The sequence below is a fragment of the Canis lupus genome, chromosome 35 (assembly GCF_003254725.2).
Source record: "Canis lupus dingo isolate Sandy chromosome 35, ASM325472v2, whole genome shotgun sequence".
Taxonomy (NCBI): Eukaryota; Metazoa; Chordata; class Mammalia; order Carnivora; family Canidae; genus Canis; species Canis lupus.
This window is the reverse complement of record NC_064277.1, coordinates 563,863-580,569: the sequence shown is the minus strand read 5'-3', so window position 1 is coordinate 580,569 and position 16,707 is coordinate 563,863. Positions and strand designations below refer to the sequence as shown.

The window sequence follows — 16,707 nt, the reverse complement described above, 5'->3', positions numbered from 1 at the left end:
GAAGGAGAGGCTCAAGGCATTTCCTAGAACTAGTTCATTTTTAAAATAGTAGCTTCTTTTTTTCTTAGTTTTTTAGAGGAGAGTGGAGCAAAGGGACAGGGAGAGAATCTTAAGCAGGCTGTATGCCCAATGTGGAGCCTGACATTGGGCTTGATCTCACAGTCCTATGATTATGACCTGTGCCAAATCAAGAGTTGGATGCTTAACTGACTGAGCCATGCAGGTGCCCCTTAAAATAGTAGTTTTTTTTTTTTTAAAGATTTATTTATTTGAGGTGGGGGGAACGGGGGGGGGGGGGGCAGAAGGAGAGAATCTTCAGGCAGACTCCCTGACGAGCATGGAGCCTAACATGGCTGGATCCCATGATCCATGAGATCATGACCTGAGCTGAAACCAAGAGTTGGATGCTCAACCGACAGAGCTTCCAATAGTAGCTTCTGAAGTATTAGAAATGTATATTAACAGAAATTTTAGGGTGTGGGAGTAATGTTTTGTGAGAGCTGGGAAGCAGAAGTGGGGGCACTTACTTTTGCAGGGTGTGCACAAAAGGGGAGATATGTCTCCATGTTTCTCTTTCCTCATCTATAAGGCACTGTAACCAGAGAAGACTGAGTAGGGGAAGAAACTGGCAATGGGAAGGAGTCAGAGAAAAGGGACAAAAGGTTATATGCTTGAAAGTTAAGAGCCTGGAACCTTTGTAGATGGTGATTTTCTTTAAAAAGCAAAACTTAAAGATTACTTACCAAAGTGAAACTATAAAATAAAAAAGAGCTAGTATCTAATATTTTTCCTTAAATGCCCTACAGATTGTTTTCTTAAAATTTTGTTATCGAGGTCAGAAATCTCCTCTTTGAGAGGCATCACTAAATTTGTTTTGTTATTATTTGTTGGACTGTTTTTCTCCTCCTTGGACTATGGGTTTCCTAAGGCAGAGCTTTCTCTGTTGCTCTTCTATATATCCTAGGTGTATTAGTTTGCTTGGGCTCCCATAATAAAGTACCAGTAATAAAGTATTCAAACTTGGTAGTGTGAATACCAGAAACTTACTATCTCACAGTCCTACAGGCTAGAAGTCCAAAATGAAGGTATTAGCTGGATTAATTCCTTCTAAGAATCTGCTCTAGGCTTCTTTCCTTGGCTTGTAGATGGTTGTCTTTCCATGTGTCTCTCACACAGTCTTCATTCCTTGCATGTGTCTAAATTTCTCTTTTCCTGGTCATATTGGAATAACTTGATCACCCCTGTACAGACAGATCCTCTCCCTATATAATCACATTCAGGGGTGCTGGAGTGTTGGAACTTTAACACATGAATGACTTTTGGGGTAGCACAATTCAGCCCATAATACTACATGCTAGCACAATGCCTGACATGCAAAGGGCATCCAGAAATGTTTACCTGTTGTAGCTATTCTCATAGTCTAGCTGATGTCCTTCCTTGAATTTCATTGGAATGGGTCTTGGTTTCAAGGGTACCCTTTCCAGCAAATAAAATGAGTTACTTATAAAATCGTGGTAGTATATACAGTGCCTGTAATTCACGAGTTTATGAATTTCAAGAATTCATTGTATAATCTGAAAATAATGATAGCTTTACTTCTTGTCTTAGTCCGATTAGACAGCTGTAACAATAATACCACAGACTAGGTAGCTTATAAATGGCAGAAATTGGTCCAGTATATTTAGTGTCTGGTGAAGACTTGCTTCCAGGTTTATGACAGTACCATCTTGCTGTGGACTCACTTGGAGGAAGGGGCCAGGAATCTCTCTGGGGGCTGCTGCTGATTAAGAGCCCTAATCCCATTCATGAGGGCCTCATGACCTAACACCTCCAAAGTCCCCACCTCTTAATCCCTCACCCTGGGAACTGAGTTTGAACAGTGGGAATTTTAAGGGATACAACCATTCTGTCTATGGCATTCCACTCCTTGCTTTTCAGTTTACTCTTCCAAATGTGTAATAGTAAGAGGGACTGATGATGTCTTTTACAAGTAAATATATAGCTCAATTTTTATTAGCTATTTAAATCAATATGGATGAAGTTTTGTTTTTTAAATTTTATATTTTGAAGACAACTTTAGTAATTCTGGATGTTCATGGCACTGAGTAAGTATTTAGCAGATGTTTATAATTATTTTATGTTTTTATTCCTTTGTAAGTGCTCTTTTTTCAGATATTATTTTGTCAGTGAATTTGGTTTCCTGATCAAAAAAGTGGAGCATTTGCTTTTTTTGAGCTACTGTTATACAGTGACATACCTCAAATACAATATTTAATTTTTCTTTTCATGATAAATGTTGTCTTTCAGATGATACATTGCTTGGGGGAGGAGTCTTCTTGTTTTTCTCTTTTCTCAGAGCTTACTTATCCGTTGTTGTGTAAATATGTACTGAATGAAGCCATTTAACTTCTGAGTCTGTTTACTCTAGAGCTTGAATTTATTTATTTTATTTAATTTTTTAAAAAGATTTTATTTATTTATTCATGACCAACACACAGAGAGAGAGGCAGAGACACATAGCCCGAAGGAGAAGCAAACTCCATGCAGGGAGCCCGACGTGGGACTCGATCCCGGGTCTCCATGATCACACCCTGGGCTGAAGGCGGCGCTAAACCACTGGGCCACTGGGGCTACCCTAGAGCTTGAATATAATATCTAACCTCTTAATCTCATTCAAATGTGTCTAAGATACTTTTTTAAGTTTTATGATTAGAAAAATTGATTTTTTTAAAGGTATGTATTACTTTCCTGATTACTGTCAGAAAAGTTTCCCAGTGACGTACTGTTACATCAAGATGGAGTAGCCCCATTCTTTCTAGGTTTTCTATTAGAATGGCTAAAATAAAAAGTGGTGACAATACCGAATGCTGTCAGTGATATGGAGAAACTGATACATTGCTTATAGGACTGTAAAATGGTACAGCCGCTAAGGAAAAGCTTGGCAGTTTCTTAGAAGACTAAACATGCAATTACTGTACAACCTGGCAATTACCTTTGAACATATATACCAGAGCGTGAAAATTACATTCACATAAAACCCAGTATGTAATGTTCATAGCAGCTTTATTTGTAATAGTTAAAACTAGAAACAACACAAATGCTCTTTAGTGGGTGAATGCATAAACAAACTATGGTGCATCCATATTCTATATTACTCAGTAATAGAAAGTGTTGATACACAGAACAACTTGGATGAATGTCCAGGGATTTAGGCTGAGGAAAAAAAAGCCAGTCCTGAAGTGTCATATAGTATGATTCCATTTATGTATAATTCTTGAAATGATAAAATTACAAAAATGCAAAACTGATTCATTGCCAGAGGTTAAGAATTGGGGTGAGGAGGTTGGCTATGATGTGGCTTTAAAAAGGTAATGCAAGATGTCCTATGGATTTTTTTTTGTTGTTTTGAAGGTATCAGAATCAGCATTCTGGTTGTGATGTTACACTATAGTTTTGCAAAATGTTACCATTGAAGGAACTGGGTAAAGCATACAAGGGTTCTCCATTGTTTCTTATAACTGTATGGAAATCTACTATTACCTTAAAATAACACATTTAGTTAAAAGAGTTTTTCTGTTCAGTGTTTTTAATCACATTACTGCTACCAGGGCTCCTATATGGCAAAGGAGGCACACAGAAGCATTCCTGTTGTACGTTAAGTATTGGTTTTGTGGGGTTGTTTTTTTTTTTTTTTTTTTTTTTTTTTGTCTTTTTCTTTTGGTTTCATCAAATATTCTAGGACATTATAATTCAATAATTAGTTCAAGGTTATTTTTTGAGTTTTCATTTGTACTACAATCATTTTCCTTTTTTTAAATATATAACTTATCTCAATTACTGCTACTTCTGTTTCTTAGAATTATTTTTAAAGGATTTTATTTATTTATTCATGAGAGACACAGAGAGAGAGGCATGCAGGCTCCATGCAGGAAGCCCAATGTGGGACTTGATCCCAAGACCCCGGGATCATGACCTGAGCCAAGGACAGATGCTCAACTGCTGAGCCACCCAGGGATCCCTTATAATTTGGTTTTAATTCAAAGAATCTTAGGTTGCACATAGAACTTTAGGCAGGAAGATTTGATATAAGATATTACTTACGCTATCATCAGAGTTTTGTTATTTGTGACTTTGGCAAAGTAACATGCTTAAAATCTTATAAATAACCATCATATCAGTTGATTGTGTTTATATATTTTCTTTTTCTTTAACAGAAGCTACTGCATCTAAGAGTACCAGTGGACTGATAGATATAACATGGAGTTCCAGTGGAAGTGATCTGTCAGATGAGGATAAAACATGTCTTAAATCACAGAGAGATAACGGACATGGTTCTACAATAGACAGGCTTTGTAACAGGAAGAGGAATATTTTATGTCCAGAAGATGGGGCCAGTGAAGGTAAATTGATAATTTGGTAAGAAGTCTTCTTTCTGTTATATATTGGGTTCAGTATTGGAAAAAACTTCATTCCTTTTCTAACACTTAGTATTAGTGATGACCATACCGAATTATCATGTAGTTTCACCATATCTGGAATATAAGTAATAGTGCCAAAGACCATGAGGGACAGAGGAGAAACTGAATGGGCTGTAGTCAGAAACAGAGAAAAACCATTAAAGACTCTTAACTCTGGGAAAGAAACTGAGGGTCACTAGAGGGGAGATGTGTTGGGGGGATGGGTAACGAGCATTAAGGTAGGAATATGATGTGATGAGCACTGGGTGTTATATGCACCTGATGAATTATTGAACACAACTTGTGAAACCGATGATGTATTATTTGTCTGCTAATTGAATTTAAATATAAAAAATAGGATGAAAAAATTTGCATGTTATTTTATGAGTGGATAGTATGTTTTGTGAATTACATCTCATTAAAGCTGCTATTAAGAAAATGAAAACTGTCCGTGTCCTTCTGTATTAAAAGACAGTTTTCAAAACTCTAAGAATGGAAAGGTGCTTTGAGCTAATTACTTTGAAATGGTTAATGAATTGTTGACTTCTCTTAAGCAAGTTGACTGTTAGGTAACAAATGATCCCTTGGAGTATATCTCTAATCATGTGTGTAACTGCTGGCTTATCTTTCTCTTCTCTCTTCCTTTTCCTTCTCCTCCTCCCCTTGCTCCTTTTTTTTTTTTTTTTAAACTTTTTTTTTTTTTTTTTTTTATTTATGATAGTCATACAGAGAGAGAGAGAGAGAGGCAGAGACATAGGCAGAGGGAGAAGCAGGCTCCATGCACCGGGAGCCTGACGTGGGATTCGATCCTGGGTCTCCAGGATCGCGCCCTGGGCCAAAGGCAGGCGCCAAACCGCTGCGCCACCCAGGGATCCCCCCTTGCTCCTTTTTACCTTTAATTACTGTTTATCAGTTTCTTGTTTTACCCCAGACCCTTGGCTGGATATTATGTATATTATTTCCTTTTATACATGCTACATCCTGTGAGCTGAGTACCCTCATTTTAGAGAAGGAAATTGGGACTCAGAGAAGTCAAATTGTTTGTCCAGAGTCACATAGTTAATAAGTATGCCATTTAATATTTATAGTCAGGGTTGTCTAATCTCAATGTTGTGTGCTTCTACGCTCTTCTGGTGCTTAACAGACTTGGCTTCTTATCATAATTACCAGGTGAGTTTTAAACACAATATGCCCAGACCTCCTTCCAGCTGTATTGGATTAGTCTCTGGAGAGTAAGGCCCAGCTTTAGGATTGAGAGGGAAGAGCCCTGAGTTAAAATTGTCAGAATCTTTTCTCCTTAAAAAAAAAAAAAAAAAAAGAATTCCCCTTCCATTTGTCTTTTACATAACTTTGAGAAATCTTCTTAACTTTTTGGAGACTCAATTTTTTCATCCATAAAATACAAATTTTACTCTAACGGGGATTGTCTTGCCTGCTTCATAAAATTATTGTGAACAAGAAAGGTCTTACTAGTTTGGGTTGTAATATATCATTTTATACCACTCAGCAATTCCAGTATAAGTGTTATTCATCTATGGGCTTCTCTAGGGTAGAAACAGTGTTCTGTATTATCTCCTGTATTTGTTTGTTTTGATGTTGTTAGATTGTAAGTGTCTAGATGTGTCCAGGGTGCAGTAGGCCCTCAGTAGGCACTGATTTTACTGAATGAATGAGGAATGAATGAATAAATGGTACAAAAATACAGTAGCTCCTGGGGCACTTGCATTCCTCGGAACTCGGCCTCTCCATGGCTTTCTGCTGTCATGCTTCAGCAACCTGGAGACTTTCTTTATGTGTCCCATTGCCTGGCTTCTGTGAGTACATGTGTTGTTACATGTGGTATTCCCCGGCCATTCCCTAATGGTCAGAGTGGCTCCTGCAGTTATTTTACTGCCATTATGCATCTGCTTCTCTCAGACTGGTCTGACCTCCAGTCTTTTATAATCACTATAGTGGACTTTTATCTTCTGGAACAACAGTATCAGATTAAAGACTTATTCCATACTTTTACCTTTAGCTTTTTTTTTTTTTTTTTGGTTTTTATTTTGAATTCCCTTTCAGGTATTAAAGCTAGTAAGTTATTTCATTTTTAATATTACTTCTATCTGGAAATAAGATTGTTGCTATTAGACCTCTGAAATAGGGCCAAGATGTCTTATTAGCCCTCTGAGTTGCTGAAGTAGTTGTGAGGGAATACTTGGGCTTTGGACTGTGTGAGAGGTTTATGTTATATGCCTCAGAGATTAACTTATACTTAATAACTATTATTTCTTTAAACATAGATTAAATTTGGTTGGCATATGAAAATAATTAAATTTCCAAATTAAATTTTGTAAAAGTAGCACCTAGATAACAATGCTTACAAAGTACACTAAAAACTAAATTTACTTTTTTTTTTTTTTTTACGAGAAATCTGTAAAAAAAGTTTTAGGTGAAAATCCTTTAAGAAGTCTGTTAATAGGAGACTGAATAAACTGTGGGTTAGCTATGCAGTGGAATACTAAGTTGTAGAAAAGAATAAGGATGCTCCCTGTTACTGATAAGGAAAACCTTTGTTAAGTACAAAAAAAGATCAAAGTGTGTCAGAAAGGAAGAAAATTGTAGTATTTTATTTGCTTGAAGTTGCTGGAAAAGCTCAAGAAAGATGAGTTTCTATACAAGAACAACTAATAAAAATAATTACCTGAGAATTGGGATAGTGGTGATAGGAGAAACAGCATGGCTAGAGATGAGAGTAGGAATATAATTTTCACAGTCTTTTAATATATATTTTAAAAATTACTCAGCAACATGGAATTTTTTAACTATTGAGAGTAAAGAAAACAGATTAAAAATATTATGGATAAATAAAATTGTTTAAAATTGTATTTTTTAGATGAACTACAGTTTATTGACTGGGAGATTGACAGTGACAGGGAAGATGCTAGTGAGTATTATGAATTTGAAGACAGTGAGAGTGTTGGGGAAATATCAGACTGTGCTTCTTGTTCAAGCAGTCATTCTTCGACTAGTCAAGAGAGGCTCTCTGAGCTTCTGAAGGTAAGAACTCATTGTCTCAAAATTTTTCATTCTGTTTATGACATTTGTTAATCGTAGCTTTTTGGTGTTGCATTTTAAACTCCTTTTTCCAGGGTAGTCACTTTTGACTCTTAGTGATTCTTTCATTCTTTACTTCCTTGTCTTTAAATAACATGCTTATATAATATACTTCTGAAATATGGGTAACCAACTCCTCACCCACTCCCTCCAGCTGCTATACATTGGACTTTTCCCATTCCTCCATTTTCCAAGGACACATGTATCATGGTTTGGTTAGATTAATATTCAACATTGCATAATATTTATAACCAAGGCAAATATTAATGATTATTTTTCCTTCATAACTTTTCATTTTCTTTGGAGTTAGTGACTTTGGGTTTTTGTTTGCCTAAATTTATTTATTAGTAATAAAACTAAGTTTTTGCCATTGTTTATCTCTCCAGTTAAGGCTTTTCAGGCATTTCAGTAGTTTTGTCTTTTTGGAGAACTTGTTCCCACAACTTCCAGCTGCTTTCATTTGAACTCTCTTCTCTGCTTTGAGGATGTAGCCACCCTTAGGTCTCTCTTCACCATCTCTCTCCACCATCTTCCTAGTAATTCACTTCACTTTTCTCCAGTTTGGAGCAACTTTAACCTGGATTCCATGTCTTTTTCTTTCTTGGTTTTTATTCTCAATATGATTGAGCATATCTTCTAGTAGGTTTGTTTGTTTGTTTGTTTCTTTCTTTCTTTCCTTTTTTAAAGATTTTATTTATTCATGAGAGACACAGAGAGAGAGGCAGAGACACAGGCAGAGGGAGAAGCAGGCTCCATGCAGGGAGCCTGAGACAGAACTTGATCCAAGGATCCCGGGATCACGCCCTGGGCTGAAGGCAGACACTTAACCAGTGAACCACCCAGGTGCCCCTTCTAGTAAGTTTCAAGAGAGGATTTATGGAAGATAAATGGCATGTCAAAAGATGCATTTATCACACTTTGATAATTGACAATTAGACAATTTAGACAATTGGCTAATTGGTTGACAATTTAGATAGAATGTTAGGTTGGAAATAATTTTTCTTCAGAATTTTGAAGGCATTATTTCATTGTCTTCTAGTTCCAGAATTGCTGTCAAGAAGCCTGAAGCTATTCTCACTCATTCTTGATTTTTTTTTTTTTAAGACTTATTTACTTATTTGAGAGATGTGGGGGAAGGAGCAGAAGGAGAGGGAGAAAGGCGATTCCAAACAGACTCCTTGCTGAACACAGAGCTCAGTCCCAGGAACCTGACATCATGATATGAGTTGAAATCAAGGGTCAGGTGCTCAACTCACTGAATCATCCAGGAACCCCTCTCATTCTTGATTTTTTAATATTTTCTCTGTATCACTTTTTTTAAGCAGTGCGATTGTGATATGTCTACATGTAGTTTTTCTGCTTGGAGCTTATCAGGCTTTTTGAATATGTAGTGAATCAGGAATCCCCAAGGGGTCCACGCCTAGGTTTGATAACTCGCTGGTAGGACTCTCAGAACTTAATGTACACATGGCTATGATTTATTATAGTGAAATAATACAAAGCAAATCAGCAGTCTTTCAAGAGTCCTACTCCAGTGTAGTCACACAGGTTATGCTTAATTGCTTTAGCAGTGAGCTTTAACAACATCTATAAAGTGTTGTCTGCCAGGGGAGCTCATTGGTGACTCAGTGACCAGAGTTTTTATTGGGGGAGAACGAGGAAGCTGAAAAAAAAAAAAAAAAGGAAACAGGTAATGGATCACAAAGATGTAGGAAGATCAGTGACTTATTAAACTGTTATAACATTTGTATCATAGGAATCCCAAGAGACGTAGGGAGGAAAAAAAGCGGCAGAAGGTTTATTTAAACAAATTGTAGCTAAAAACTTTCCTAACCTGGGGAAAGGCACAGACATCAAAATCTAAGAAGCACAGAGATATCCCATTAAATTCAAGAACAGCTGACTATCACCAAGGCATATCATAGTCAAATTCACAAAACAGACAAGGAAAGATTCCTTGAAAGTAGCAAGAAAAGTCCTTACTCTACAAGGGAGACAGATCAGGTTCACAGCAGATTTGTCCACTGAAACCTTGCAGGCCAGAAAGGAGTTAGAGGATATATTCAATGTAATGAGTGGGGAAAAATATGCAGCCAGGAATTATTTATCCAGCAAGGTTCTGATTCAGAATAGAAGCAGAGATAAAGAGTTTTCTAGAAAAACAAAAAATAAAGGAGTTTGTGACCACTAAACCATTCCTGAGGAAAATGTTACAGAGTACTCTTTTTGAGTGGAGGGAAAAAAAAAAGACCAAAAGGAACAAAGACCAAAAAGGATCAGAGAACATCACCAGAATCATCAACTGGTCAGGTGAATGCTGCTGAATTCATATCTTTCAAAAATCACTTTGAATATATATGGGCTAAATGCACTAATCAAAAGACATAAGATATCAGAATGGATTAAAAAACAAGATCCATCTATATGCTGCCTATAAGAAACTCACTCATTTTAGACCTAAAGAATCTGCAGATTGGGGATCCCTGGGTGGTGCAGCTGTTTGGCGCCTGCCTTTGGCCCAGGGCGCGATCCTGGAGACCCGGGATCGAATCCCACGTCGGGCTCCCGGTGCATGGAGCCTGCTTTTCCCTCTGCCTGTGTCTCTGCCTCTGTCTCTCTCTCTCTCTGTGTGACTATCATAAATAAATAAAAATTTAAAAAAAAAATCTGCAGATTGAAGTGAGGAGAACCATCTATCATGCTAATAGACTTCAAAAGAAAGCCAGAGTAGCCATACTTATATCAGACAAACTAGATTTCTTTAAAAAGATTTTATTTATTTGAGAGAGATAGACAAAGATAGTGAGAGAAAGTGTGAGCAAGAAGGAGAGGGAGAAGCAGGTTCCCCACTGAGCAGGGAGCCTGACATGAGGCCGGATCCCTAGACCCTGGGACCATGACCTGAGCCAAAGGCGAATGCATAACTGACTGAACCATCCAGGTGCTAGATTTTTAAAACAAAGACTGTAACAAGAGATGAAGAGCCTTATAATTAAGGGATCTCTCCATCAAGAAGATCTACAATTGTAAATATTCTTGCCCCCAAGTTGGGAGCATGCTAATTTATAAATCAATTAATACTAAACAAAGAAACTCAGGAATAATACAGTAATAGTGAGGACTTTAACATGCCACTTACAGCAATGGACAGATCATCTAAGCAGAAGATCAACAAGGAATCAAGGGCTAGAACAACACACTGGACCAGATAGATTTAACATATATATTCATAACATTTCATCCTGAAGCATCAGAGTACACATTCTTTTTGAGTGCACATGGAAAATTCTCCAGAAAAGATCACATACTGGGTCACAAGGTGGCCCTCAACAAGTAGAAAAAGATTGAGATCATACCATGCATATTTTCTTTCTTTCTTTTTTTTTTTTTTAAGATTTTTTTTCATTTATTCATGAGACACAGAGAGAGAGAGAGAGGCAAAGACATAGGCAAAGGGAGAAGCAGGCTCCACGTAGAGAGCCTGATGTGGGACTCCATCCTGTGACCCCAGGATCACTCCCTAGGTGGAAGGCAGACATTCAGCCGCTGAGCCACCAGGTGTCCCCTCATGCATATTTTCATACCACAATGCTCTGAAACTTAAAGGCAGCCATAAGGAAAAATTTGGAAAGACCAGAAATACATGGAGGTTAAAGAGCATCCTACTAAATGATGAATGAGTTAACCAGGAAATTAAGAAATAAGAAATAGTACATGGAAGAAGATGAAAATGAAAACACAGCAGTCCAAAACCTTTGGGATGCAACAAAGGCAGTTTTAAGTTGCACTACAGCCCCACCTCAAGAAGCAAGAAAATTCTCAAATAGACAACCTAACCTTACACCTAAAAGAGCTAGAAAAGAAACAACAAATGAAACCTACAGTCAGCAGGAGGGAAATAATAAAGATGAGAGCAGAAATAAATGATATAGAAACAAAAAATCCAGTGGAACAGATAAAGAAACTAAGAGCAAGTCTTCAAAAGAATTCATAAAATTGATAAATACTTAGCCATACTTATTGAGAAAAGGAGAGAGAGAGGGAGGGAGAGAAAGAGAAAGAGAGAGAGGAAGAGAAAGAGAGAGAGAGGAAGAGAAAGGGCCCAAATAGATAATCATGAATCTAAGGGGAGACATTACAACCATCACCACAGAAATACAGTTATAAGAGAATACTGTGGAAATTATGTGCCAACAAACTGGGAAACCTGGAAAAAATGAACAAATTCCTAGAAACCTACAAACCGCCAAAACTGAAATAGGAAGGAATAGAAAATTTGAACAGAGGGATCCCTGGGTGGCGCAGCAGTTTAGCGCCTGCCTTTGGCCCAGGGCACGATCCTGGAGACCCGGGATCGAATCCCACGTCGAGCTCCCTGCATGGAGCCTGCTTCTCCCTCTGCCTATGTCTCTGCCCCTCTCTCTCTCTCTCTGTGACTATCATGAATAAATAAATAAAATCTTTAAAAAAAAAAAAAAAAAAAAAGAAAATTTGAACAGACCCATAACCAGCAAAGAAATTGAATCAGTAACCAGATATCTCTCAACAAACAAAAGTCCAGGGTCGGATGGATTCCCTGGGTAATTCTACCAGACATTTTTTTTTTAAATATTTTTCTTTCTTTTTTTTTTTTTTTTAAAGATTTTATTTATTTATTCATAGAAACAGAGAGAGAAAGAGAGAGGCAGAGGGAGAAGCAGGCTCCATGCAGGGGGCCCGATGCGGGACTCGATCCCAGTTCTCCAGGATCACACCCCAGGCTGCAGGCGGCACCAAACCGCTGTGCCACCGGGGCTGCCCTACCAGACATTTAAAGAAGAGTTAATCTCCATTCTCCTCAGACTGTTCCAGAAAATAGAAATGGGAGGAAAACTTCCAAACTTATTGTGTAAAGCCAGCATTACCTGGATCTCAAAACCAAAGATCCCACTAAAAAAGGATTACAGGCCAGTATCTGTGATGAACATAAATATAAAAAGTTTCAATAAAATATTAGCAAATTGAATTCAACAGTACCTTAGAATTATTCACCACAGTCAAGTGGGACTTATTCCTGGGGCTGCAGGCATGGTTTGACATCTACAAATCAATCAACATGATACATCACATTAATAAAAGAAAGGATAAAAACCATATGGTCCTGTCAATGGATGCAGAAAAAGCATTTGACAAAGTACAACATCCTTTCTTGATAAAAACCCTCAACGAAGTAGGGATAGATGGAACATACCTCAACATCATAAAGGTCACATATGAAAGACTCAACAGCTAGTATCCTCAGTGAGGAAAAACTAAGAGCCTTAACCCTATGGTCAGGAACAAAACAAAGATGTCCACTCTCAACATTACTATTTAACATAGTACTAGAAGTCTTAGCCTCAGCAGTCAGACAATAAAAAGAAAAGGCATCCACATTGGCAAGGAACAAGTCAAACTTTCACTGTTTATAGATGACATGATACTCTGTAGAAAACCTGAAAAACTCCGCCAAAAAATTACCTGAACTCTTAAAGGAATTCAGTAAAGTCGCAGGATGTAAAATGAATGTGCAGAAATCGGTTGCATTTCTATACACCAGTAATGAAACAGTAGAAAAAGAAATCAAGGAACTAATCCCATTTGCAGTTGTGCTAAAAGATACCTAGCAATAAACCTAAACAAAGAGGTAAAAGATCAATACTCTGAAAGCTACAGAACACTTATGCAAGAAACTGAAGACACAAAGAAATGGAAAAACATTCTATCTCATGGATGAGAAGAACATTGTTAAAATGTCTGTACCATCCAAAGCAAGCTGTACTTTTAATGCTGTCACTATCACTACACCACCAATTTTTTTCACAGAGCAAGAACAAATCATCCTAAAATTTGCTTGGAACACAAAAGACCACAAAGCCATTGTGGAAAAAAAAAACAAAAACAAAAACAAAAAACTGGAGATATTACGGTTCCGGATTTTAAGCTGCATTAGAAAGTTGTCATCAGGTAGTATGGTAGTGGCATAAAAACAGACACATAGATCAGTGGAACAGAAGAGAGAACCCAGAAATGGATTCACAACTCTGTGGTCAACTCCTCTTCAACAGAGCAATAGAGAATATCCCATGGAAAAAAGATAGTCTCTTCAACAAACTGTGTTGGGAAAATTGGACAGCCACACGTGGAAGAACGAAACTGGACTACTTTCTTATGCACAAAAATAAATCTAAAATTGATGAAAGATCTAAATGTGAGACAGGAAACCATCAAAATCATAGAGAACACAGGCAGCAATCTCTCTGACCTTGGCCATAGCAACTTGTTATTAGACACTTTGCCAGAGGCAAGGAAAACAAAAACAAAAATGAACTATTAGGATTTTGCATGATAGAAAGCTTCTGCACTGTGAAAGAAACAATCAACAAAACTAAAAGGCAGCCCATAGTATGGGGGAACGTATGGGAAAGAGGTAAAGCAAAAAAGAGAAGGAAACAAGCCATTAGTGATTCTTAATGAGAGAGAACAAACTGAGGGTTGCTGGAGGGAGGTGGGTGGGGAATGAGCTAGATGGGTGATGGGTTATTAAAGAGGGCAATTGTGTGGTGAGCACTGGATGTTGTATGTAAGTGATGAATCACTGAATTCTACTCCAGAAACCAATATTGCACTACACATTAACTAAATTAAAAAAGAAAATGGGAAGAATGTTTCTTTGGACTGTTTCCAGAAAGGTAGGAAGCTATTTTTAATGAATAACCTTGTATGCTATTTTGAGTTTTGAATCAAGTACATTTATTGCTTGGATTAAAAAATGTTTTTTAAAAGGACATTCTGTAGGGACACCTGGGTGGCTCAGCGGTTAAGTGCCTGCCTTGGGCTCAGGGCATGATCCTGCAGTCCTGGGATCGAGTCCCACATCGGGCTTCTGCAGGGACCCTGCTTCTTCCTCTGCCTGTGTCTCTCCTCTCCCTCTCTATGTCTCTCATGAATAAATAAATAAAATCTTAAAAAAAAAAGTTTTGCGGTAGTATCCAGAATATATTAAGAGCTGTAACAAACCAGATAATGAATAGAAAAGGAAAACCGAAAGGCCTGTAAGCATGTGAAAAGATGCTCAGTCTCAGTAGTAGTATGGCGAGTGCAAATTAAAAATGAAATAATACATATTCATGAGATTAGTGAAACACTGAAAGGAATGTGATAGTGCCTAATGTCAGGAATCTGTAGCAATAGGAATATTGCTGTTGGATATAAATTGGTTTAGCCATTTTCTAATTTGGTAAGTTCTTATAAAGCTGAAGTTATTCATAATATATGAGCCTGCAGTTGTGCTCTTAGATAAATATCCTTGAACTTTTCAAACTGGTTTATGACCCATTAGTGGGTAATTGATTCAGTGAGTTTTAAAAATATAGTGGAATCACTATAATGTAGTCAAACATTAGAATGTATGAATTACTAGCAGTATTTTCATGCAATTTATATTCAGTTATGTTAGTATATGTGTGTTGAATTACATGACATATTTTTTACTGTTCTTAGGCAAAAATGTTTGAAAGCCACTGTTCAGAGGAATTTTCACACCTGTCTAGAGGAATATGTATACATGACTACTGTGACATTGTAAGAGTAATTTCTGGAAGTCAATATTATGTGATCACAGGCAAATTGTTTTGTATATGGTAGAGAGCTATAGTTACCATCATGAATAATATTGGGGAAGGAAGCCAGTTTGCCAAAGGATATGTACAATTTGATCCTGCATTATATGAAGTCTATAGTCATGCAAAGCAGTGGTACATATTGATAATCAACAATCTTGGAGGAGAGGAAGTTTTTCTGTAGACACATTTTTCAAGTTGCTGTAGTGATGTCACTGTGCGTCATCATTCCCTGTAGTGCAGCTGTGGAAGTGTGCATGCAGATCTTCAGTTGCAAGGAACACAGTTGATAGATGGCCCCAAGTGCCATCCCTCAGGATCCATCATTTTCTTTGTATTAGGGCCATGTTACTGTTAGGCTACATTGCAGCCTGAGACTCTTCCTACTCAATCCTCTTTCCTTCTTGTCCTCCTCATAGTTTTCAGACCTGCATCGTGGTTTTAAATCTCTCCTCGACTCCTACTTTCTCCCCTTTATCCTTTGCAGGTGCTTCCTTCAGGACTGTGTTTTGTAGCTGATGGTGTTTTTGGCATCTGCCATCAGGAGACTAACTCATACCTGCACCCTCTGCTCAGTATCTTGCAGTCACTCTAGTGCTTCTTCTTAATACTTGTACTGATACCTTAACCTTTCTCTTTCGTTTATTCAACATTTCAGGTAGGTTGAAAATAGTAAAATCTGTGACATGTAGTTTTTGTTGACTTGTCTATATTCACAGTTTATTTGTGTGAATATGCTCAGAAGCATGCCCTGAGAACACCTAGTAGTGGTGAGCAAGTGAGCCTGGGATGGGATAGCAGCCAATCAAGGGATAATTAATTAGCAGTTAACCCTTGTGGGCACCTGGAGCTTAGCACTGCTGTAAAATTCTGGGAGCCTCAGAATTATCCATCAGAGGGACAGGGAAGGGGCAAGAAAGCTGGGTTATTTATATGTAGATCTCTTCATTCATTGATTATGGGCTGGCCCTTGGAATTTGGGTGATGGAGTATTTCCTAGTTCTTACAGACTACGGCACAGGTGGGAAAAATGGCTTCTGGTAGCCAGAGAAATCCTTGAGGCAAAGAAATGAAAATGCTGGAAATTGGAAACTGAAGATAGGGAAGGGCATAGTGGAGGGTGTCAGCAGGGTCTGTTATAATCTTTAAAGACCCATGTATATTGAATAAACGAAAGGGGGGAAGATTTATACTACAATTAGGAATTTAGTGAGTATTACTTAGCTCTCCAGAAGCAAACTCTCTCTTATCCTTTTACTACTGAATAATTGTTACTATTTTATGAATGAGATGCTATTTGTCTCTCATTTATGAATGTTTGTAGAAATATATGGTGTGTGGATACTTACTGTGTGGGAGAACCATACTTTGATTCAGTGGGAAACCTTGATTATAATATAGGTCTGTTTAGAATCCCTTGCCCAGACTGGCGTGAGTGATGTTGATGATGTAGGAAACAGTCTTGCCTGTGAGCATAATTTTGCCAGTTCTTTGGAGCAGAGTTCTGCTTGTGC

General features: G+C 37.6%; 1 protein-coding gene across 10 annotated transcripts in view; it reads left to right on the top strand.

Moving 5' to 3' along the window:
- SPIDR (scaffold protein involved in DNA repair) overlaps window positions 1-16,707 on the top strand; it is a 437,895-nt gene that overhangs the window by 14,239 nt on the left and 406,949 nt on the right. For 9 of the 10 annotated variants that reach the window (XM_049105958.1, XM_025446508.3, XM_025446489.3 and 6 more), the window contains 2 exons: window positions 4,215-4,400; window positions 7,333-7,496. In XM_049105958.1, the coding sequence (XP_048961915.1) occupies window positions 4,215-4,400; window positions 7,333-7,496 (350 nt within the window). Of the gene's footprint in view, window positions 1-4,214; window positions 4,401-7,332; window positions 7,497-16,707 lie in introns of those variants that run through there. The other variant, XM_049105960.1, reaches the window with a different exon arrangement.